This window comes from Pongo pygmaeus, chromosome 4 (assembly GCF_028885625.2).
Source record: "Pongo pygmaeus isolate AG05252 chromosome 4, NHGRI_mPonPyg2-v2.0_pri, whole genome shotgun sequence".
Classification (NCBI taxonomy): Eukaryota; Metazoa; Chordata; class Mammalia; order Primates; family Hominidae; genus Pongo; species Pongo pygmaeus.
The window spans coordinates 66,686,507-66,709,979 of NC_072377.2; the positions used below are offsets into that span (position 1 = coordinate 66,686,507).

At 39.5% G+C, this 23,473-nt stretch overlaps 2 protein-coding genes across 2 annotated transcripts in view; one reads left to right on the forward strand and one right to left on the reverse strand.

Moving 5' to 3' along the window:
• ZSWIM6 (zinc finger SWIM-type containing 6) overlaps positions 1-23,473 on the forward strand; it is a 213,126-nt gene that overhangs the window by 57,897 nt on the left and 131,756 nt on the right. The window lies entirely within an intron of this gene.
• On the reverse strand, positions 1,671-2,929 carry LOC129036362 (large ribosomal subunit protein uL3-like). The gene is given in 2 exon segments (XM_054487361.2): positions 1,671-1,968; positions 1,970-2,929. Coding segments are annotated over 2 exon segments (1,221 nt in total). The 5' UTR covers positions 2,920-2,929; the 3' UTR covers positions 1,671-1,697.

Here is a 23,473-nt window from a genome sequence, read left to right on the forward strand (position 1 = left end):
ATATTCTAGATCAGTGTTTCTTTATTCTTTGTAACTTAAAAGATCTGTAAATGCATTTTGATGTACCGGGACACATACCTGCAAACTCATTCGGGGAGAAGAAATGAGAGAAGAGATGAAAAATGCTGAAAGTTACCACGTGTCAGTGGAATCTTGGTTTGTTCTTTCACCTTTGAGGGCACTCTATAGGGCTTCCTCTCACCTAGTTGGGGCTTATCTTTTTAGGAAGGTGCTCTCTGACCAGAGACTTGTTTTCATGGTACCACATTTGTATCCTGAAGTACAAATATACTGTACTTTTCTTGAAGCTTTAAGAATCCTGCAGCTTGGCCGGGTGCGGTGGCTCACGCCTGTAATCCTAACACTTTGGGAGGCTGAGGCAGGCGGATCACGAGGTCAGGAGTTCGAGACCATCCTGGCTAACATGGTGAAACCCTGTCTCTATTAAAAATACAAAAAATTAGCTGGGCATGGTGGTGGGTGCCTGTAATCCTGGATACTCGGGAGGCTGAGGCAGGAGAATTGCTTGAACCTGGGAGGTGGAGGTTGCAGCCAGCCGAGATTGCACCACTGAACATGAGCCCAGGCGACAGTGCAAAAAAAAAAAAAAAAAAAAAGAATCCTGCAGCTTGACAGAAAAGCTGGGAAAGCGAGAAAGTCTTCAGTGATTCAAGGTCTAAATGCATTTGGAAATTATCACGTGGACCAAAAAATCTTGAATCTCAGAATACAATTTTGACAGATTTATTGTCTGTTCTATGTCTGTTTGCTCTGTCTTTGTGTTGGTCTTCCTGTGCAACTGTCAGTGTTGTCAGTAGAGGTTACAGCAGGCCACAGATATATCTTGATGAGGACATGCTGGGCAGAGAATAATTTCTTAGCCACGTGCTGTATATGCATGAGCCTTGATGTACAAAAGAGTGCATGTAGTTTTTGATCTGGGAATAAAAAAAGCAAGTTCTCTGACCAATCTAGGGAATTTCTGTAATGAGAACATGTCATTAATGACATTTCCTGAGGGCATCTGCAGCATGAGACAGAATAGAATTTTTCTTTCTTTTTTTCCATTTGCTGTAGAGTCCCTTTCTTCATCTTCATTCCATATCTCCTTTCCTTTTCTCTGTCAGCCTGCCTGCCTATCTGCCTGCCAGCCAGTCTGCCTGTCTATGTATACATCCCACCTTTGCAAAAGTATTCATGGGCAGCTAGTCTGCTGTAATGATACTGTGACATTTCAGAGTAATCTACCATATTTGTTTTTTAAAGTTCATTTTTTTCTGTGCTATTTATTTTGACTAAGAAGGTTGCTGTAATTAACTCATATTTTTTAATCCTCTTGTGCCTTTTATAAGGAATAAAATTACTAGAATTCAGAAATAATGTAACTAGCATTGCACTCAAATCAGAATTTTTAAAGATTAGATACCTTCAGATACTTTATTCCTCCAATGTTAAATTTGAATCTGTGACAGAAATATTTTTAGTGTTTTCCAAAATATTTTTAAAGTGAAAATGTAAGTTCTTATTTGCTTGTGCTGTCTTTCCCGTTCCTCCTTGAATTTGCCCCTTGCTCTGGAGAGCCTACAAAAGTTAAAACTTTTGTGAATGAGCATTGTCAGAATCTCAAAAATGGTATTTTTTTTTCCAGTGGAAAATAACTTTTAAGACCCCACCAGCTGCAAAAACTGTTCCTGGCATTAAACTCCTTCTTCCTTTGCAATTCGGTCTTTCTTGAGTGGTGCCATGAATGCTGTCTTCTCCTCCATGGTCTGGAAGCAGCCATGGCCAAACTTGGAGGTGGTGTCAATGAACTTAAGGTCAATCTTCTCCAGAACCTGCCGTTTGGTTGGCACTGGCAAGGACTTGTGAAGGGCGAGCACTTGCTTCTTGGTGTCCACCACACAGTCTTTCAGCATGACAAAGTCATTGGTCACTTCACCATAGTGGACAAAGGCCCCCAGAGGGTGGCTTGTCAGACAGGTCATAGTCAGTGGAGGCATTGTTCTTGATCAGTTTGCTGTCCTTGATAAAGTGTCCCTGGCTGACCTTATAGATCTTCTTCTTGATATCAGTGCAGTGACGGTAGCCTTTCTGCCAAACGCGTGCCACAGGGAAGGCCACAGGGAAGGCCACAGGGGCAGGATGCTGTGCCCCAATACAAGCCACCTTGCACAGGCCTCGATGGGTCTTGCGGGGCAGCTTCTTGGTGTGCCAACGACTGGTGACCCCTTTGTAGCCGTTGCCCTTGGTCAACCCGATGATGTCGATCATCTCGTCCTGTTCAAACACTTGGTTCACAGGTACCTGCTGCTCGAGCCTCTCGTGGGCCCAGTCCAGCTTCTTGGCCATGGTGCCTCCCTTTACCTGGATCTCCATCAGGTGGGCCTTCTTCTGGTGCAGAGGAAGCAGGCACATCTGAGTGTAGGCAATGATGCAGATGACTTGGCGGTACTTCTTCATGCTGCTGAAGTCCTTCTCCAGCTGCTTCTTGCCATCCTCATCCTGACATTTCTTGCAGTACTTGGTAAAGGCGTTTTTCTTAGATTTATGCCAGTTTTTATAGAAATGTCTCTTGCACGCATCGCTGATGTGCTCAGCGAAGACGGTCTTGAAGGTCTGGAGGCCTTGAGGGGTTTCCATGTAGCCCACAATGCCCACAACCACCATGGGTGGTCTCTCCACAATGGTCACAGACTCTAACACTTCCTTCTTGTTCACCTTGGATCCTGGCCTGTCGACTTCCTGCACGATGTTGGTCATGCCAGCCTTGTATCCCAGGAAGGCTGTGAGGTGGACCAGCTTGGAAGGGTCATCCTTAAGAAAGCTCTTCACCTTCCCATGATGCTTCCTGCTGCGCTGCTGAGGCAGGAAGCCGAGGGACCCATGTCTGGGAGCGGAGAACCTTCTGTGAGACATCATGCCATCAAATCCTGCCGGTAGAGCAAAAAATGGTATTTTCAAAACTTTTCGAGCCAGGGATCCTCTTTGCCATCCAGTGGGGTTTTACGGGTCTACCTTCATTTTGCGTATATTTTCCTTCAACATTGTATTTCCCTCATAGATTGACATGCATTCGTGTTTCGACATTGAAAATTTGATGAAGTACTTCTTCCAGACAGAACTAAGAAAACTGTGACATTGATAGGGTGACTGGAGTGTTATGTGAGATATCTTTATGTATAGATACTCTAACTTTCAATGTTGTGTTTTCTAGTAGTGTTGATGAATTTGCAGTGATGAGTCTATAGCTTTCTGCTGATTTCTCCAGTAGTATTGGAGAAAGATGGAAAGCAACACATGGTAGTTGCATCCAAACTGGCTACAGACATGCATCTATATACCTTTTTCTCCTGTATCTTTTATCCTGTAAAGTAGTGTTTGTGATGAATATGCCTGTTCTGGAGTATGTCTTTAAAATTTTTTTTAAATGATTATATGAAAATCTATCTTTCTATAGGGAATTCAGACAACACAGAAAATTGTGAAGAAGCAAAAATCACGGTTAACAGTTTGGTGAGACAGGAGTTGTCACTCTTAACAGTTTGATAATATGCACGCATGTGCGCTCACATGCACATACCAAAACATACACACGTGTCACTCTCATGATATAATGTGAGTGAAGTTGTATAACTTCACATTCTGTTTACCAGCCTTTATTTATTTATTTATTTATTTATTTATATTGAGATGGAGTTTCGGTGTTTTTACCCAGGCTGGAGTACAATGGCGCAATCCCAGCTCACTGCAACCTCCGCCTCCCAGATTCAAGTGATTCTCCTGCCTCAGCCTCCTGAGTAGCCGGGATTACAAGCATGCGTCACACCACCCCCCGCTAATTTTGTATTTTTAGTAGAGACAGGGTTTCTCCATGTTGGTCAGGCTGGTCTCGAACTCCCAACCTCAGGTGATCTGCCCACCACGGCCTCCTAAAGTACTGGGATTACAGGCGTGAGCCACCGCGCCCGGCCCATCAGCCTTTATTTTTTAACTCAATACTTTGGCTCTTTTCCCATGTTAATGAATATGATCTAAAATGGCCATGTTGTGTTCATATATATATACATATATATATGTATATCTATATATAATCTTTCTCAATACCTTTTTATTTTTATTTTTATTTATTTATTTATTTATTTTGAGATGGAGTCTCGCTCTGTCACCCAGGCTGGAGTGCAGTGGTGCGATCTCGGCTCACTGCAACCTCCACCTCCCGGGTTGAAGCAATTCTCCTGTCTCAGCCCTCCCTAGTAGCTGGGACTACAGGCGCATGCCACCACTCGTGACTAATTTTTTTTTTTTGTATTTTTAGTAGAGACGGGGTTTCACCACACTGGTCAGGCTGGTCTCAAACTCCTGACCTCATGATCCACCCGCCTTGGCCTCCCAAAGTGCTGGGACCACAGGCGTGAGCCACTGCACCCGGCTTCTCAATATCTTTTTAATAGGTATTTAGTTTTTCACTATTATGAACAATTCTACAATAAACATATTGGTGTATTCATCTTGCCCACTTACATTCTGAGGGCAAATTTCTAGAAGTAGAATTGCTTATATAATTTTATTTTACATATAGTTATGCTTTATAGGAATATATTGAGAAATGTTTAATTTTTTATAGTCATCACTCCCAGAAAGCTGATAATTTGTGCCTTTAAAAACCTACTTTTAGGCCGGGCGTGGTGGCGCATGTCTGTAATCCCAGCTGCTCAGGATGCTGAGGCAGGAGAATCACTTGAACCTGGGGGGCGGAGGTTGCAGTGAGCCAAGATCGCGCCATTGCACTCCAGCCTGGGTGACAGAGTGAAACTCCTACTTTTAGATGGAATGTACTGTGCATCCAGTAGGGCAAAAATCATTCAGATTGCTAGACTTGAGGGTTCTTGGGTCTGGTTTTTTGTAAATTTTTTGTCGTCTTTACGTCTTTTCCAAATATGCGGCTTTTAATCTACAGGAGGCTTGGAAACAATATAACCAACCTCATTATATGATGTATAAAATAGAAGCAAACAACCCCTGAGTCAAAGTATGTGGAGTGTTCTAGTGCTAGGGGTAGGATAGGAACATTGTTGGCTGGTTGAATTTTGCATAGGTAAGGACTTTGTTTTAGTTTGGGGAATATTTATATTGATGCTCTGTTTGATTAAATTTTTTCTATTACAGAGCAGCCATTTATTGATGAATATAGGAGACAAAGCCATATAAATGGAGTTAAAAGGCAAGCTCTTATGATTAAAAGAAAATTCCCATCCTTTAGGTTGCACCAGTACTCCCAGGAAGTACTAGTGCAGTGTCTGCCTCCTCACTCCCTCCTTGTCTGGCACATCCCACTTGGAGTGCTCCTTTTTGGGAGAGTGTGCCCTTGTCTCTGGACATGTGCCCTGGGCTGTCAGGCAGTGTCTTCTCCAGGGCTGGGAGTGAAGACTCAGCCAAGTCCTGACTGCTTGCACCCTGGTATCCCCAGCATGGGAAGAATTCCCTGGCCTGCTAAGCAATATTAATTCTTCCTCCAGTATTGACTGTTTGATTTATACCAGCACTGGGTGAGTCCTGGGAATTCAGAGCTGACTCAGACCTTTTCCCCATCTTCTTGGGGCTCACTGGGTGGAAAGTAAGATGACTCATGTTAAGTACCCTCTGAATGGTGTATATGGTATATATGAGGGGGGAATTACCAGTTCTTCCTGGGGATCTGTGAAGTTGTCCAAAAGAGAAAGGGACACTTGGATTCAGTAATGGCAAATGAAAGGAATTAACAAGGTAAATACTGTTAGGAGGGCTTACAGATGGTTGGCCAGAGGAGGGGGTATGGAAAGGCATTCTAGGCAGCAAGTAAAGCTTGTGCAAAAATGTGGGAGTGTGAAACAGTTATCCCCTGTTTCCAATTCAGATTCTGCACAGCTGCTACAGGGGGTACTAAGTGTTAGAGGAGGGTGGTGCAGGAGAGGAGATGGCAGAGGCAGGTCAGACCATAGTGGACCTTGTGTGCCATGATGAGGAGTTGAACTTGATCCTCTGTGGACCGAAGACTGCCTTCATGAGGCTTTAATTAGCTCTGTGCTTTGATTTATGGGCACAGTCATGATGAACAAATGAAAGCCCATTGTGCTCATTTTGGGGAGTTATAAAATCACTTTTATAAGTTAGGGGATGTGTTAAGCATTAGTGCCAAAGGGGGTACATTTATAAGGCAACTCATCCTCCTTTCAGTGCTCTCATGGCCTGGAAGGTGAGCAGAAAGAATCCTTTAATAAAGGGGGCACAATTTCAGTCAGATTGTGTAACTTCTCAGTGCTAAGACAACTTCTCTAGGTAGTCCAACTTGGTGAAGGTATAAAGGTGTGTTGATGGGGGGCACTGGGTGTGTCCTTGCCCAGTCTTGCCTGACAGACCAAGAGAGGACAGATAGCAGGCTATGTAAAGAGTAAGAGCAGTCTTTGTGCAGTGCAAAAAAAGGCCATTTGCTGTGCATTGATTTTTTTCCCCCCATTCATACCTGTACACAGATATGGATCTATCAGGGTGTCATGTTTGAATACTGAGTTAAGCAATATCAGAGTTAAGATAAAAATCAATGGTTTAATTGATTAAATGAGCACAGGGCTTTACACATGATGATAGCTCAGTAACTGATTTTTTAAAAACATGAGTTTAAAACAAAATGGATTTCAAAAATTGAAAAACACTTGGTTAAAAATTTCTATGCTGCTTTTTGATATATCAGGAAAGATTAATATTTATAATTTCTAATTTATAAATTAAGACATTCTATTCACTTGACCTTTTAAGCAAAGTTTTTATAAGTAAGCCACAGTAGGCCATGAACTACATTAGTTATCTGATATTAGAGTGTTCTCAGAGAATTTATTTTCCTACAAAATTATTTAGATGGAGTAAAGAAAATTGCTTTACTCAGTGTGGGTGGGGGTGTAGTGGGCTGTTGACTTTGAATACTTTATTAAGCTCTACTTTTTTTTTTAATGGGAGGTATTGATTTAAGGCATTCTAAATCATTTATTAGATCAGTATATTGCTTGGAAACTAAAAGATCTGGAGAGTTTGTACTTCTGTACAAGTCTACAGATAAACCGAGATTGGAAAGTACAGTCTGGTGTTTGGAGGCAGACATGATCTTGGGCAGGGTGAACCAGAAGGCTGGGTTTGGCTTCTACTTACACCAGCACTGCTAGCTGTGGGCTTTGGATCTATTACTTTTCTTTATCACCTTCATCTTCCTCATTTGTAAAATTATCCCAACAACACGTAACCTTCCTGACCATGCATATTTATTTTGAGAATTGAATATTTTTTGGCCAGGCACAGTGGCTCACTCCTGTAATCCCAGCACTTTGGGAGGCTGAGGCAGGCAGATCACAAGGTCAAGAGATCGAGACTATCCTGGCCAACATGGTGAAACCCTGTCTCTACTAAAAATACAAAAATTAGCTGGGTGTGGTGGTGCACGCCTGTAGCCCCAGCTACTCAGGAGGCTGAGGCAGGAGAATCACTTGAACCGGGAGGTGGAGGTTGCAGTGAGCCGAGATTGCGCCACTGCACTCCAGCCTGGTGACAGAGCGAGACTCTGTCTCAAAAAAAAGAGAATTGAATGTTTTCATTCAAATGTGAATAAAACACTGTATTTAATGTGGAAATTCTGAACAAATGTAAGATGGCAGTGTTGGTGGCAGATTCTTTTTTCAGTGGCCTAATGTTATATTTTAGTTTCATTCATATTGGCCTGGTTTAAATAGTTTACCAAGGTTGGTGGGTTATCTACACTTTAAAATTAATTAAACATTTTAAAATTAAATTTTTGGTTAAAATTTTTACCTGTTGCTAAATAAAAAATATACAGAAAACACAGATTTTTTTGGGAGAAGGGGGAGTTAAATGAATTATCCATCTAATGTCTTCCAAATATTCCTTATTAAATTGTTGAAGTGGACATAGTTATTCTCTTAGGAGTATTATAAACGTAATAACAATAAATTTGTTTGCCCTTACAGAGTTTAAAATGATTGTTACCAATTTACAGGTTAGGTAGGGAACTGCTTCTCAGAGAGGGTAATGACTTACCCATGATTGTCCCAATATTCAGCAGTAAGATGTGGTACTAGAACTAAGTTCTGTTGCCATGTTGTCAATATTTGCCTGAATTTGTTTGTTGTACAAAATAACCAGGTTTTTCAATTTTGGACATTGGTTTAGACTCAATCTAAAAACCATTAAATTAGTTCAGGCAGTACCTTCCTGTCCCCCAAAAACATTATCCCAGTTATGTGTAATACTGTATATATATCTAAAACATCTTATACAAACGTTTTTATGTAATCAAAATGAGTTTTCTTAAATTTAAATACATTGGATTTTACCACTGATAAATTTGATTTTAATCAGATTCACCTTGAGTGTTATATTAGGGAGTCAGTGAAGTGCCCCCAGGGGGTGGCAATCATGACTATAAATCCTCATTTCAGGAGAAAAATGGCAGTTTGTTTTTGTTGGTCTGCACGTGCTGTGAAGTCATCAGCCCTGCAGTAGGGTCCTCCAGGGACTGTGGCATGCACAGCCCATCAGTGACAGCCAAGCTGTTGTGAGTGACTTCTTCTTCTTCTTTGTAAGAGGCAGGTTCCTTTGTTTTAAAAACATGAACCTTTAAAAGAATTCCAAAAGTAGCACACACATTGAAAATTATAATCAAACATACTAAAGGAAAATGTTACATGACTCCTAAAATTTTAGCATAGAAGTAATCTCCACCTAAATTTTGAATTAAATCTTTTGTTGTGAGTGACTTCTGAAGGGGATGGAGTCCTTGTTGCCTTTTTAGCTCACTAACTCCGAGTGTAGAGAATGGGCTTTAAGGTCCAAATCTACTTAATCCACGTTGAGAGGGAACAGAAAAGGCGTTTGGTCCCAGTGCCTAGCACAGAAAGAAATGAAATTTACCTATTAATGTAACTATTAAGAGACTTCCCACTTTACCTTCAAAACAAAAGGAATATCATTTTCATGTCTATACTTAGTCTTCCCTGCTGCCCTGTAAGCCTCTAGTTGCAAAACAGAATCTCAATAGTATTTCAGAGAATGGGACTTCTTGCCATCTGATACCTGTGAAACCCTTAAGTGATCTTGGGCCCTGCTCTCTTGCTGTGGTTCCAGTTGTTGTGTGGAGTCTCACAGCAGGGATCCCCAACCCCCGGGGCCATGGAACCCTACAGGTCCCTGGCGTTTTAGGAACTGGGCTACACAGCAGGAGGTGAGTGGCAGGCAATTGAGCATTACTGCCTGAGCTCTGCTTCCTGTCAGATCAGCAGAGATTCTGATTCTTATAGGAGGGTGAACCTTATTGTGTACTGTGTATGCAAGGGATCTAGGTTGCACACTCCTTATGAGAATCTAATACCTGATGATCTGTGGAACAGTTTCATCCTGAAACTATCCCCCTACCCCTAGTTCATGGAAAAATTGGCTTTCATGAATCAGTCCCTGGTGCCGAAAAGGTTGGGGACTGCTGCCTTTATAGCATCAGCTCTCCTTGAGCAACTAGCCAGGCAATGTTGTATAGTGTTTAAGATTTGGGAGCCTGAAGTTCTGCATTTGAATCCTGGTTCCAGCACTTAGTAACTCTTGACCCTGGGCAAGTAACTTAATCTCTTGGAACCTCGTTTTTCCTCATCTGTAAAATTCAATAAAATATTTATCAACATGCTTAAAAAGTGCATAGCACAGTATTGTGGTACCTAATTAGCCCTAGCAGAGGTTCATTACAATTTTGATTTTTAGGATTAAAAGGATTAAAGTAAACATTGTATAATTTCAGTTCTGAGAATAAATTTCTCTGAGTTATGAAGCAAACTGAATTTGTATACTGATGTCATTAGGATGCTTTTTAGTGAGAGAAGGAAGGATGACCTTGAGCTTATGGCGGAATGGTAGTGCAGGGGGCTGAAGGAGAGCAAGTTGTGTATAGTTTTTTTTTTTTTTTTTTTTTGAGACAGTCTCGCTCTGTCACCCAGGCTGGAGTGCAGTGGTGCGATCTCTGCTCACTGCAACTTCCGCCTCCTGGGTTCAGTGATTCTCCTGCCTCAGCCTCCCAAGTAGCTTGGACTACAGACACATGCCACCACGCCAGGCTAATTCTTGTATTTTTTTTAGTAGAGACGGGGTTTCACCATGTTGGGCAGGCTGGTTTCAAACTCCTGACCTCAGGTGATCTGCCCGCCTCAGCCTCCCAAAGGGCTGGGATTACAGGTGAGAGCCACTGCGCCTGGCTGTGTATTTTTTTTTTTTTTTTAAGATAATCAGTGTCTATTATTTGAAAAATGTGTTTTATTTGAAAACACTGAGTTTGTCTAATTATGGATTAAATCCTAATATGTGACTTCATTGAGAAAATTACTAAAATTGGCATTCCAGTTATCTCACACACTGAAATCTCCTCTTTATTTACCAGAATAGATTCCATCTCTGTCTTTTGACTGAGGTGAAAACATAAGACCTTCTTTTGCCTTTTCCACAATCTGTCAACACCTACTGAGTTGGACAGAAGGTTTAAGCACAGTGAGGCTTCATCTTCGTGTTCCTGAGGGACCAGAATCCTCTGGTTACAAAGCCCTCAGAGCTAAATTCTTAGTGGGGACACATGTACAGTATCAGTGTACATTCAGGGTTTGTGTTTCTTTGGCTATCTGAGTAACTTTGAACATTACAAAAAGAAATGAAAAACAATCAAAATCTCTTGTCCTAAACACTGTAATTGGTTTCTCCAATTTCTACTTCCCACGTCTGAATGAACTTGTAAGAAGAAAATGCCTCCTCTGTAGGTGGCCTGGTCAGGTTGGACTGATACCTGGAGTGAAAAGATTGGAACACAGTAAAGAGCACAAATCTGGGACCCTGGAAAACTGCCCTCTCGTTCTGGTTTTGCTGTTTAATGATTATAACTAAACAAGGCAGTTTGCAGATCTGGCTTTAGTTTTCCTACCTGTACACTCAGGGGTGTAGATGATCTCCAGAATTACGGAATCACAGGGTTGGAAGTAGCTTTGTGCAACCTTCCTGAAGAGCATGGACGTGATCTTTGAAGCAGCCTTGACAGGTCGCCATTACATCTCCATTTGTCTGTGTTCAGCCTTTGCTTGGCTTCCACTCTAGAGATGGGGAACCGTTGGTTTTCAAGGTAGTTTTGAGCAACTTAATATTAGGTAGCTTTTCATAGTGTATGCATTCCTTGCCGTCCTGTAGTCCTAATTCTGTGTTTTTCATGTTTTATGTGACAAATCTTTAGATATTGAACAAGAATTATGTCAGTTCTCTTTCCAGTTATGCTGCAAAAGCTCTGTCTGCCCTCCCTCCCTCTTTGATGTGATTTCAGACCCTTCACAATTATGCTAGCTTTCCTGAAATGTTCCAGTTTTTCATTGCCACTTTAAAAATGTGATTCTCAGAAAAGCATATAATACTTCAGATAGGATGTGAGCAGCACAGGGCATGCTAAGAAGGTTTAAAAACTGTAATTTGATGAGTACAGCCTAAGTTGATTTTTTGTTGTTATTGGTTTCTTTTATAGACAGCATCTGTCTGTGACATACTTGAGTTCACATGGATTGATTGCTCATAAGCAAGGCCTCATGTTATAGATGGGCAGCTTATTTTTTTGGCCGTTGGCAGTGCTTTATATTTTTTCTTTTGTGGATTATTTTATATCTGCTCCTTGTTCTGCCTGCTGAATCCTTCTGAACCTTTCATCTGCTCTGGGAATTAGTGTTCCTGTCAGGCTGTTGTCTCCTTATTATCCTCACTGATCATACCTTTGAGTCCATCCCAAGTGGTTGATAAAAATGTTGACCAGGGCAACGTCAAGTAGAGGCTCTTGTGGTAAACTGCTGGGGTCTTTCTGCTGTCTTTACATTTGACTGGTGGGGAACCCTGACAGTGTTTCCAGGCTCCTATTGACAATGTGTTTTTATTCTTGGTTAGATGTAATTTAGATATAATTTGTCTTGCTCTGAAGTCTTGAACTCAGTTTGTTTTCTCATTAATTTATCGTCTTCTGTTTTGAAAATTCTGTATTTGTTTTTATGTTTATACACATTTGGATTAGTGGTGTTAGCTATTTTCCCCCCGACAATTATTATGGTCTAGTTAGCTTTTGCTTTAGTGGTCTTTACTAATACTGCCACCAACCCCTCACCCATCTTTTCTTTCTTTTTTTTTTTTTTTTTTTTTTTTTTTTTGCATTCCTGACCTGGAGTGCCTAGTACTGAGTGATAAATGGGGGTTGGGATGGTGGTGCTGGTAGAGCAACAGAAGGAAGAAATTTCTTAAATTAAGAAGGCTTCCAGTCTTTTTTCCAGAGGTACCGCTACAAATACATGCCAAGATTTTTCAAAAGACTGTAACTTTAAACAGTTTAAGAATATTCTGTTGGAGATAAAGTTTAAAAAGCAATTCATAAAGAGAAACATACTGAAGTCTTATTCCAGATATCCTGATGGATGCTGTATGTTGAAAAATTACATTTTAGAAAATAAAGGGTATATAGATAACCCTTTATTATGAGGTTTCATTAAATATCTCATATATTATGAGGTATATGAGATAGGTTAAAAAATCTGAATGACATTTACCTGACAAATAGCTAGTAAAAAACATACTGTATAAGAATGTAATGGGATAATGGTGCATCAGAAATACTACGTAAATTATCTGTCTAAAGAGAGGTATCAGGGTTTGACATGGAGATAGTTTATAGGGTAGGCCACATCTGCATTATTGTGTTTTGTAACTTGTTCTTTGTAATATAATTTACTTAGTTGCATCAACCTATATGACCTTTTCTTAATTTGATGTACTACAAAAGAAGCTTTAGCATAAATGTTTTCAAAATAATATCACTGCCCAAATGTCCCATTAAGCCAAGCATTTTATGAATCAGCAAGACCAGTCTCCTCTCCCTGCTGTCATTTCTTTTGTCCTTTCCCTTTTCTCCCTCCTGCCAAGTACTTGCATATCTGTGTGCTTATGTTAGCAGCATCCACACTGATACCTGTTCTCTTTTTTTTCACCCTAGCTCCAGGGGTAAAAGGAGAGACTGAAAAAAAAATATTCTGTAAGTCTTAGATATGGGATAAAATTCAAGGAAATGATTTCTTATCATCTTGTCATGTTTAAAATGTCGTTAATGGAACATGTACATCCAGAGTTTGTAGATATTTCTGTGTTTGGGATGCCCTTTAGTGTAAAGTATCAAGCAGCAAATAGAGCACACATTCTGTAGAATTAAAGAACCTTAGAAAAGATGACTATAAAAATTTTAAGTACATTTAGGGGAAGGAATGATTCAATGGAGAGAATGAATTTGAAGATATATCCATAAATGCTTGAAGTTCTAATGTGGTTTTTAGTTACAGTAGATCTTTTAAAACTACAATGGAATTTTGCCATTATGTCACTCATTATAGTTGGAATTCTACTTTAACTAGATTTGTCTTCTGATTTATATGAAACCTTAATTGCTTGAAGTATAGACGTAAGTTAAAATTTTGTAGCATGGATTCCAGAGATTCTAGGTTTTTTTTTTTCCCCCCAGGAAGAAAAACAGGAAGTACTATGTCCAGAAACTAACCAAATGAAGGTGTTTTTTAATGGCTAACTTTCTTCAGAGAATAAGATACTGTATGGTTTCTAGATTACAGTGCTTTAGGGCTAAATGTGGAAACTGGAACTCCAATATAAGGTTTTGCACCTTAAAGGTTAAGTATCCATTTGTATCCAATAACAACTTAGGAAATTTAAAGTTGTTATTCCCACAATAATTATTACTTTGTCCCTATGGGAATATTTAGAATTTGCATTTTTGGGCATAATATCTTATTTATATTTCACTGTATTTATAGTTGAACCTTATATCTAAATGAATGAGAGAAATTAACTCATTTTTGTATATAATTTAATTGTGTAGCATTCACTAATTGCTAATGATTTGCACATATGAACAAATCAAACAAAAATCTCTGCTCTTATGTTGTACACTTAGGTAATATGGTGGTAAATGCATGTATCTAACTCTGGATCTCATGGTAAAATTAAGAGAGTAATTGTGCATTACACCAGGAATAATGTGCTGTTTACAAATGGATGTCACTTGCCAAGTTTACACATCTGATTTAGAAGAAACAAAGATTTCAGACTTAATTGAGGACACATGTCTTTGATAGCTTTCTTGAGGTAACTCTAGTCCTTTAAGACTACCTTGAAACCATCAGCAGGATTTATTTTAAAAATCTTCCAATTGAGGCAGCCATTTAAAATTGAGTAATTATTCCCTGGGGCCCAGTTCTTTATTACCAAAAGTATAGAGTTTTTAGGGTTTAGAACTCTCTTGGGCTCTTAAAGCCATGTTGTTTAGAAAAATGTAAAAAATGGCCTAAGATTTCTAAACCATGTGACCTGTGGTCAGTCCTATTCCTCTTGCTATAGAGCAGGGAACCATTGTAAACAGGAAAATTCTAATCCATATGCAGCTAGCAACTTCAGCCTTTCACAGACTAACAACTAAGACCACTATGAGCCCTATAGCTCCTTTATTTCTCGCATGGGTGCCTCATCACATGGAGGCCAGGGAAGAAGGAGCCTGGGAAAAGGAACACTTTGTCTTCAGATTTAGAAAGCACACTTGGAAAAGAAAAGAGAATCTTTTGAATAAAATCAGAAGGGAATACACGCCTGTAAACAAGATTCTGGAATCGTACAAAATAATGTATGCTTAGACTCTGCGTGTGAATTGAAAACTTTTTTGGCCAGTGTAGATTTTTGTCATAAGAGGAAGCAGTTTTTAATGTGCAGTTCTTAGTTTTCAATCTTGGGAGCTTCTTGATAATTAAGTGATGTTTTTGACAGTGAGGAAATTAAATTATGTGGGAATTCAGTCCCTGAAGTATGTTTTTGAGTAGCCTTCCTTGGATAGTTTAACTGTAGTCTTGTCTTCCCAGAGATGAATTAGGTGACTTCTTGAGGTCTCTTCAGTAGCCATCTTGGGAGGTTTAAAAAAGTAATTTTTTTTTTTTGAGACGGAGTCTCGCTCTGCCGCCCAGGCTGGAGGGCAGTGGCCCAATCTTGGCTCACTGCAAGCTCCGCCTCCAGGGTTCACTCCATTCTCCTGCCTCAGCCTCCCGAGCAGCTGGGACTAGAGGCGCCCGCCACCACGCCCGGTTAATTTTTGCATTTTTAGTAGAGATGGGGTTTCACCGTATTAGCCAGGATGTTAAAAAAGTATTTTTTGTACCACAGGAAAACTTTCCTTCCCATTTTCTCACTTACCAGTTACATTCTTAAAATGATTGCATTTTTTCCCCTTGTTCCCAATGGTTAAATTTTATGTATTTTCTGATCTTTAGGGGAAAGAATGGTATAAATTGAGGCAGATGAAAAATTTCAAAGGGCTGCCATTGCTGTCTTGAAGTTCACATTGTCTCCAGCTCCTCTAAGCCATGGCTACCACCTCTCAAGGCAAACTCCCATCCCTGTTTTGCTGTCTTTGGCTAGGATTTGTTGGTAGGCAGCAGACCTTATGGTAGAGGAGGGAAGATGAACTTTAAAGAGAAGAGTTCTATAGCCACTGTTGCTAAAGCTTTTGCTCTTTCCTGCCAGTTGCTGCCTGTTTGTTTGCTGGGAGAGAAGTAGGAGAGAGAAGCTAAGTCCAAGAGAGGAGAGGGATTTCACCGCCTCCTTTAGCCTCCTTACTCATGGCTCTGCCCCATAGTCTCATTTTCCAAACATTCCAATCACCTAGAGAGGGTTGTTTTTTTGTCTTCGGGTTTTTGGTTGTTTTTATAAAATAGAGTTCTTGGGCCCCACTTTTAGTTATTATACTTAAGGAAGTCTGGGGCTTGAGTCCTGAGAATCTGTATATTTCTTGAGTTATGCAGGTAATTTTGATGCCCAGTTAGATTTGAGAACTGTAGGATATGTTTCCCACCCTAACCTTTGGAGGTCAGGTTCCTAAGTTATAGGAGTCAATACCAGTAGCAGAAATGGTTGGGCTTACAATATGACAAATAGGGCCATAAATACGAAGGGTTTCTGAACCAACAGCCAGAGCTTCTGGGAGTGAGAGACTAGTTGAACTTAACTGTAATTATCCTGTTGTAGAGGTTAGTTGCTATAATAGCTATATTTAAGGTATATTAGCTTTTGTCTTCTTTTATATTCCTTTTCATTTGTTGATGGAAAGCTGTATTTGAAGATATGGTGGGTATACTTGTAACCTCCAACCCCCAAAGATGGGATTAATCAAAATGTATACTTTGTTCACATAAGTGGGATGTCTTAAGTAGATTTTTTAAATAAATAGGATCTACATTTTTCTTCTTTGTAGTGGCCTGTCTAACGGAGTATAGTTTCTTTCATCTTTGTATTAGTGAGAATTTAAATATATTTTGATGACATTTCTCTTTCAATTTCTTCACCACAACCACCATCATCATCATGCAGAGGCTAATAGACTTTATGAGGGGCTAACTCCTCAGAGGAGGAAGAAATTATGGAGGTGGCATTTGAGCTGAGCCTTTAAAAATAAGAGAAGATTTGCGTTAGAGATTGGTATTTTCTGTTCTTGGGAGGATATTCCAGATACAGGAAAACTTGAGCAAAGACAACAGGCATGTTTGAAAAACAGTAGGCTTTGCTTCCATGAGGCCAAAGTGTAGGCTCTGTAAAACACAAGAGTACAAGAGTAGATTAGAGACAGAGTGTCAAGAGCTCTAAAGTCATTTCTGTTTGGACTTTATTCTCAGTGTCATAGTTTCTATATGGAAAGGGGCTCAGAGTTTAAAAGAGTAACTCCATAAAAATAATTGTAGCACCACATCTTTATTTGGAAGATTAAAGTCTTTTATTTGAATTATATTTCAGAATCTTAAAATATGTATATGTATGTATATGTATCACACAAAGAAAATACCTTTAAAGACTTTTTCTTTATGTGTAGTCTGTGGTCCTGTGAGGTCCGGGGCTTGGGACTACTGTGAAATAAATGATAACCTTGTCATTCAGTAGACAGCCTGAGCTGCATTAGGGTCTTCTGCATCTCAGGGTTGGAGGCTTCTCCCTGCTTTGGCAGAATTTCTCTTCCCTCCAGTCTTGGCCTCCCCCATTAACACACAGGTACTTTGAACTTTATGTTTGCAGGTCTGTGTCATTTTGCTATCTCTTTGGGGAACCACCTGCCTAACCTTATGAGGTTCTGTTCAAAACTGTGGTTCTGCTCTTTTCAGCAACTGATCAATATTGCATATTACATAAAAGACTAAAAGTCTTTTAACATCTACTAAAGCTGAAAACATTTGTATACTTAATATATTAATAATATATTACTTGTTTATCAGTATGATGGTTTACATAAATGTAAAGCCTAGAAATTTTATAGGGACCTGGTATAGTAATCCCTAACAGATATTGAAAGAAAGGTAAAAATTAGTTGAAAGGACTAGATCATCCTCATTCCTCACTCATTTTTCCTTAAAGAATATATTAAAAGGCAAAGTTGTCTACAGTCAGTATCAAAATTTTGCTTTAACAATGTTTTCAACATTTTACATCTTTCTGGTAATTATATGAAGTCTATGAAGACTAAAATCTGTCGTAATTGGTCAGAAGTAATATTTCCGAGTGGATATTTACTTTCAAAAAGCCTGAGTCTTTAAAGGTGGCATGTGATACTATAATTTATCTCAGAAATCTTTTATTTATTTATTTATTTATTTATTTTGAGACAGAGTCTTGCTCTGTCACCCAGGCTGGAGTGCAGTGACGTGATCTCGACTCACTGCAGCCTCTGCCTCCTGGGTTCAAGCGATTCTCCTGCCTCAGCCTCCTGAGTAGCTGGGATTACAGGTGCCCGCCACCATGCCTGCCTAATTTTTATATTTTTAGTAGAGATGGCATTTTGCGATGTTGGCCAGGCTGGTCTCCAACTCCTGACTTCAGGTGATCCACCCACCTCAGCCTCCCAAAGTGCTGGGATTACAGGTGTGAGCCACTGCACCCGGGCTCTCAGAAATCTTAAAAAGGATTTAGTTTCATTTAAAAATAACAAACACAGTTCCCCAAATCTGAAATTTAGTTATTGGAACTGGATCATGTTGTCCATGGAAAACATATCTTACTTTATACCAGATTTTAAAATTAACACTGATATAAGTGCAGCATAAAATTCCTCTGAGCCCCACTTTTACATAAGAGAAATTATTGAATATGATAAAGGTAGCATTTCCAATTAGTGAGAAAAGATAAGTTATTCAATTAGTGTTGGGACTAGTGGATATATATCTAGGAAAAAAAGTACAGACTCTAAATATTGAAAGGTAAAACTGAAAACAAAAATATTTGAAGAAATCACTGGAAAATTATTCTACAAACTGCATGGGGAATGACAGTCTGTGATAATAGTAACCAAGAACCATGAAAGAATAGATTGGTAACAATTCAGCTATATAAAAATCCCTAAATTTCTCTATGGCAGAAACCATGAAACAGATAAATTTACCAAACTGGAAAAAATTTTCACAAATCATGTCACAAAGAGCTAATTTTCTTAAAATATATAAAAAAGATCTTTCAAAGTGTCATACACAAAACGCTGCTTTTCGAAAAACATAAGCTCCTACAAAGCAGTAAGAAAATGATGAACAAATAGAAAAATGGGCAAAGGTGATGATTTAACAGTTCACAGAGAAATACAAATGGCTCCTAAAATATATAAAAAGACGCTCAACTTCATTCATAATATGAAAAATGTAAATTAAGACTACACTAAGATACAATTTTTCACAGATCTGTTTTCTAAAAATAAAATAAGCTTGAGAGAGAGCCTCTTGTCTGAATTCTGGGACAGCCTGATTTGCATGAGGGAAATAGGCATCCTCCTGCACTGCTTGTGGGAGGGTAAAGTTACAGTCTCAGTGGAGGACAGTTTGCTGATACCTCTCAGAATTACAAATGCATGTGTTTGTTTTGATGTAGCAATTTCCCATCTAGGAATTTATTCCAGAGAGACAGTCATGCAAAATTTTCACACCAGCATTATTTGCAATAGCAAAAAGATGGGAAATTACCTAAATGCTCATATATAGGGGACTGCTAAATTGTGGAATTCCATGCAATTCTAAAAAAGAATAAGGAAGCAAAGTAGAGAACAGCATGTATAGAGTTTACCATTTTAAAAAGGAGAAAATAGAATATACGTGTATTTCCTTATGAATCACTAAAATACTTCGGGGTGAATACAAGAGAAGTAACAATTTATCATGGGATGAGAACAGGGCAACTGAGGGACGAAGTTGGAGGGAGATTTTGTTACTGTGTACCCTTTTGTTTTGGACCATTTGAAGCTATTATCTCTTGACAATAATTTCAAGAAGATAAATTGTGAAGGAGGGGGTCTAAAAAAGCTTTAAAATACGTTGTTTTAATAAAATGTTTTAATTTCTTTGCTTGAAAATTAACATTGCTTTAAGGGGGAAACAGCAGTTTAGGGGAGCAAGTGTTTAATTAAATTGCCTCTTCAGCAGTATTAAAAATCAGTCAGTTGTAAATTGGTGAGGAGTATATTAAAACCCTATGGGAGACCAAGTTCTGAAGTTTGCTTTGAAGTTCGACCAGGAAAAGAAGGGGTTAAAGGTGTGATGCAGGTAAAGGAAGGGTTAAGGGCATTATGCAAGCTGTTAAATAAAAAGGAAGTGCATTACAAAATGCTGAGCTCAGGAGTCTGGCTGCCAGCCAAGCCTTTGCTTTCCTCACTACAGCTGAGGGCTTTCGAAGCTTCCCATCAGTGGGTTTGTCTGAACTGTTTAGGAATGCGGCCGCGGTCGCCAGCTGACGTCAGCGCCGCCGGTTCAGCTGCGGGCCAGAGTCAGAGACTGACAGCGCGAGGGGCGGGGTTGGGAGTCAGGATGGGGCGAGGCCTGCGTGTGACTGACGGCTCGGGGGCAGGGCGGAGTGTGTGTGACTGACCGGACCGGGCAGAGGCGGGGTGGCACAAGATTTGCGTTTCCTTGATGACTTCTATATTATGATTATAGATTTTCTTTGTAATGAGGGGAAAGATTTTTTCTTTTTTTTTCTTTTTCCGTGTTTGAAATCCAGGGCTCTGTATTGCTTCACTTTAGGTATTAAGTATAAGCACAAAATTAAATATAACACATACCAAATTGTCCAACTTCAAGGGCCATTTTGTTTTTGTTTTTGTTTCTGAGAAGGAGGGGGCCACAGTAAAAACTTTGGTGATTTTTACCAGTGGAGGGGCTAGGGAGGTGATTTTTGCTGTTTAAGGAGGTTCTCAAATTTACTTACCTACAGTCCATTTTCATTTCAGAATTGGTACCAGAAAGAAATTGTAAAAGTTTTCAAGCATGATTTTGTAAAACAAAAGATCAAAAAAGGAGAGAAATTATGTGGAAAATTGGCAAGATTAATTATATCTCTATTAAGACCACCTTTGCGCAAGATAGTTTTGGGTTATTACTGCTGATTTTCAGCCTTTAAAGAAAAATGTGGGTTCTTGGTAGCAACTTACAAGGATGGTGTTTAGAGCTATAGTTCCCACTTCTCCACCATATCCTGTTTTCATGATGGTTAATTTTACTTTTAAAAACATTAGTATTTCTTGACTATTTATTAATTAGATCATTTTGCTTAGTCATACCTAAGAGTTTTGTTAGTCTTCGGGTTCTTAGTTATATGAGTCAGAGTCAGGAATGCAAATTTATTAGCTTTTTGTGGAGAGGGATATGTGGGGTGGTGAGAGCTGTGGGTGGTAAGCATGGAGTGCAATACCAGTTCATAGACAAGGATCTAAAAGGAGCCATTAAGCTCCATGGAAAACATTGTTACTTGATCAGGCCAGTAAAGGAAGACTATTTTGAGTGGCTACTGAAGTTATCTGATAGTTAATTTAATTGATTAACTCTTTCAGGGACCCCAGATTTGTAAAAGTGGCACTGTTGTGACTTTTGATAAAGGTTTTAGCCTTTCATGAGAGGAAGCCTTGGGCTTATTTGTCCTTCCTGTTGAGAAGCTTCCGTATGATCTTCATGGTTTCCTTAGGCACAATCACTGTGATTTCACCTATGTGTAGCAGCCCAGCTAAGGTGAAGTCAGCATATAGACCAGGAAGATACAAAACCACGAAAACTCAGGACCAGCCTTGGCAAAAGGCAAAATGTGTAGCCCTAAATTACCCAGGTACTCTAGTGCTCAGCCCTACATTGACAATTGCACAGAATTTAAGTGTTCTGAGTTTGTGAATAGTATTGTAATAATGGATGTATTTCCTTTTTTTTTTTTTTTTCAGACGGAGTCTCACTCTGTTGCCAGGCTGGAGTGCAGTGGTGCAATCTCGGCTCACTGCAACCTCCGACTCCCTGGTTCAGGCGATTCTTCTGCCTCAGCCTCCCGAGTAGCTGGGATTACAGGCACGTGCCACCACGCCTGGCTAATTTTTGTATTTTTAGTAGAGATGGGGTTTCACCATGTTGGCCAGGATGGTCTCGATCTCCTGACCTCGTGATCCGCCCACCTTGGCCTCCCAAAGTGCTGGGATTACAGGCATGAGCCACCGCGCCCGGCGATTTATTTCCTTTTTAAACCATCTGACTAGATTCTAAAGACTCGTGTTTTTCACTTAGATACCTTTTTGTTGATAGTGCACTTCATGCAGAATAATTTTAAGAGTATAGAGTTGTAAACTACTGTTACATTGAACTCAAATATTAAGGTCATTTCATTTAATACATAGAATAGCCAACAGGAATATTTGGTAGATTGAACATTGAATTAAGAATGAGGAATGAGGTATGCTTAGTTTGCTAAGTCACCAGTTATACGACTTTGTCCACTTTTAATCTCATCGTGTCTTAGTTTCTGCAGGGGAAAATGCTTTTTATTAGTTTTCCTATAACAGGACTCAAGGCAAAAAATGCTTTTATCAAGACATAAGAATATTCTGGTTAATAATACACTATGGTTTGGCATGCTTGGAAGGGGCAGCAGAAGAAATGGCAACCTGGTGTGGATGCTAACTGGTCTCTCCATCTCTCTGCTTGTCTGAAGCACTGCAGCATTGTTACAAAAAAGTCGCTGGGAGGTCCTGTGCTCTAGGAGTGGAGCCCTGAGTGATTTGAGTGTGTATTTAGAATGAGGTTTCCTTTCTTTGTTTTTGCCAAATTAGTTATCAGTTCTTCTAAAATACAGTCCTCTCAAAATATGGAGTGAATGTTTGTGTCTTGTTGGATGAGTCTGTATTTGGACTTAAGTATGACTTAATTGTTTTTTAAACTTTAATGACAACTAAGGTGAGCATATTTTGAGTTATAAAGGATGGGAATACAGTAAAAATTGCTGCCCTGCAGTCTTGATATTAGTGAAGAAACAACCCCCTAATTGGAAGCTTTTGGACAAAGCTAGAGTATAGTTTTGCTTCCTGAATACTCTAAAATGTTTCAGGAAATTTCAACCTTGTCTTTAATAAGAACACTTTAAAATTACTTTTGTCCAGTTAACACATGTTTTGAAAGATATTGTCTTCAATGTGTTAATCCACTCAGGCTGCTATAACAAAAATACCTTTAACCGGTGGCTTATAAACCGTGGAAATTTATTTGTCCCAGTTCTGGAGGCTAAGAAGTCCAAGATCAAGGTGCCATCAGATTGGGTGTCTGATGAGGCCTGTTTTCCTGGTTCCTGGATGGCACCTTCTTGCTGTGTCTACATGTGGTAGAAGGAAAGGTTGAAAGGTCTCTCTTGGGCCTCTTTTTAAGGGCCCTAATCCCATTCATGAGGGCTCTACATCCGTAACCTAATTAACCTCCTAAAGGTGGCACATCACCTTGGAGGTGAGGACTTCAACATATGAACTGGGGTTGGGGATAAGTATGCAGACCATAGCATGCATTTTCATTTTCATTCATATATTGCGATTTTAGGAAATTAATCAAAGACATTATAGCTGCTAATACCGATCAAATAACCAATGTAACCACAGTAAATTGATTTAATTTCAGCCCACAAGAAATGAAAAATTGATCTTTGTTATGTTAGCCTTGTAACTTTACTTCTGGTAAACCTACAGTTTCTATTAGATGGTTTGAAACTTTGGACAAAGCGCGTGATACCTTATTGCTTCCAATGAATCACAGGGAATTGAGATTGGGACCCTATACTGAGATCTCATGATAAAAAGAGAAAAACTTCACAGGAGAAAGTTGAACTGCTTTTTATGCAGGAATAGAACTCCTGGGTTGGTCAGAATTGCAACTACCATAATTCGGATCTGGCATCGTTTGCTGGGAAATGGGGTCGGGAGAGAGGCAGCATCCTTGGTTTGATCCCCTGAAGACTGATAGCTCAGGTGTAGTGTGATTTTAGTGTGTTTCAGGGCTTGAATTTAGAATCTTCCCTTTCCATTTCC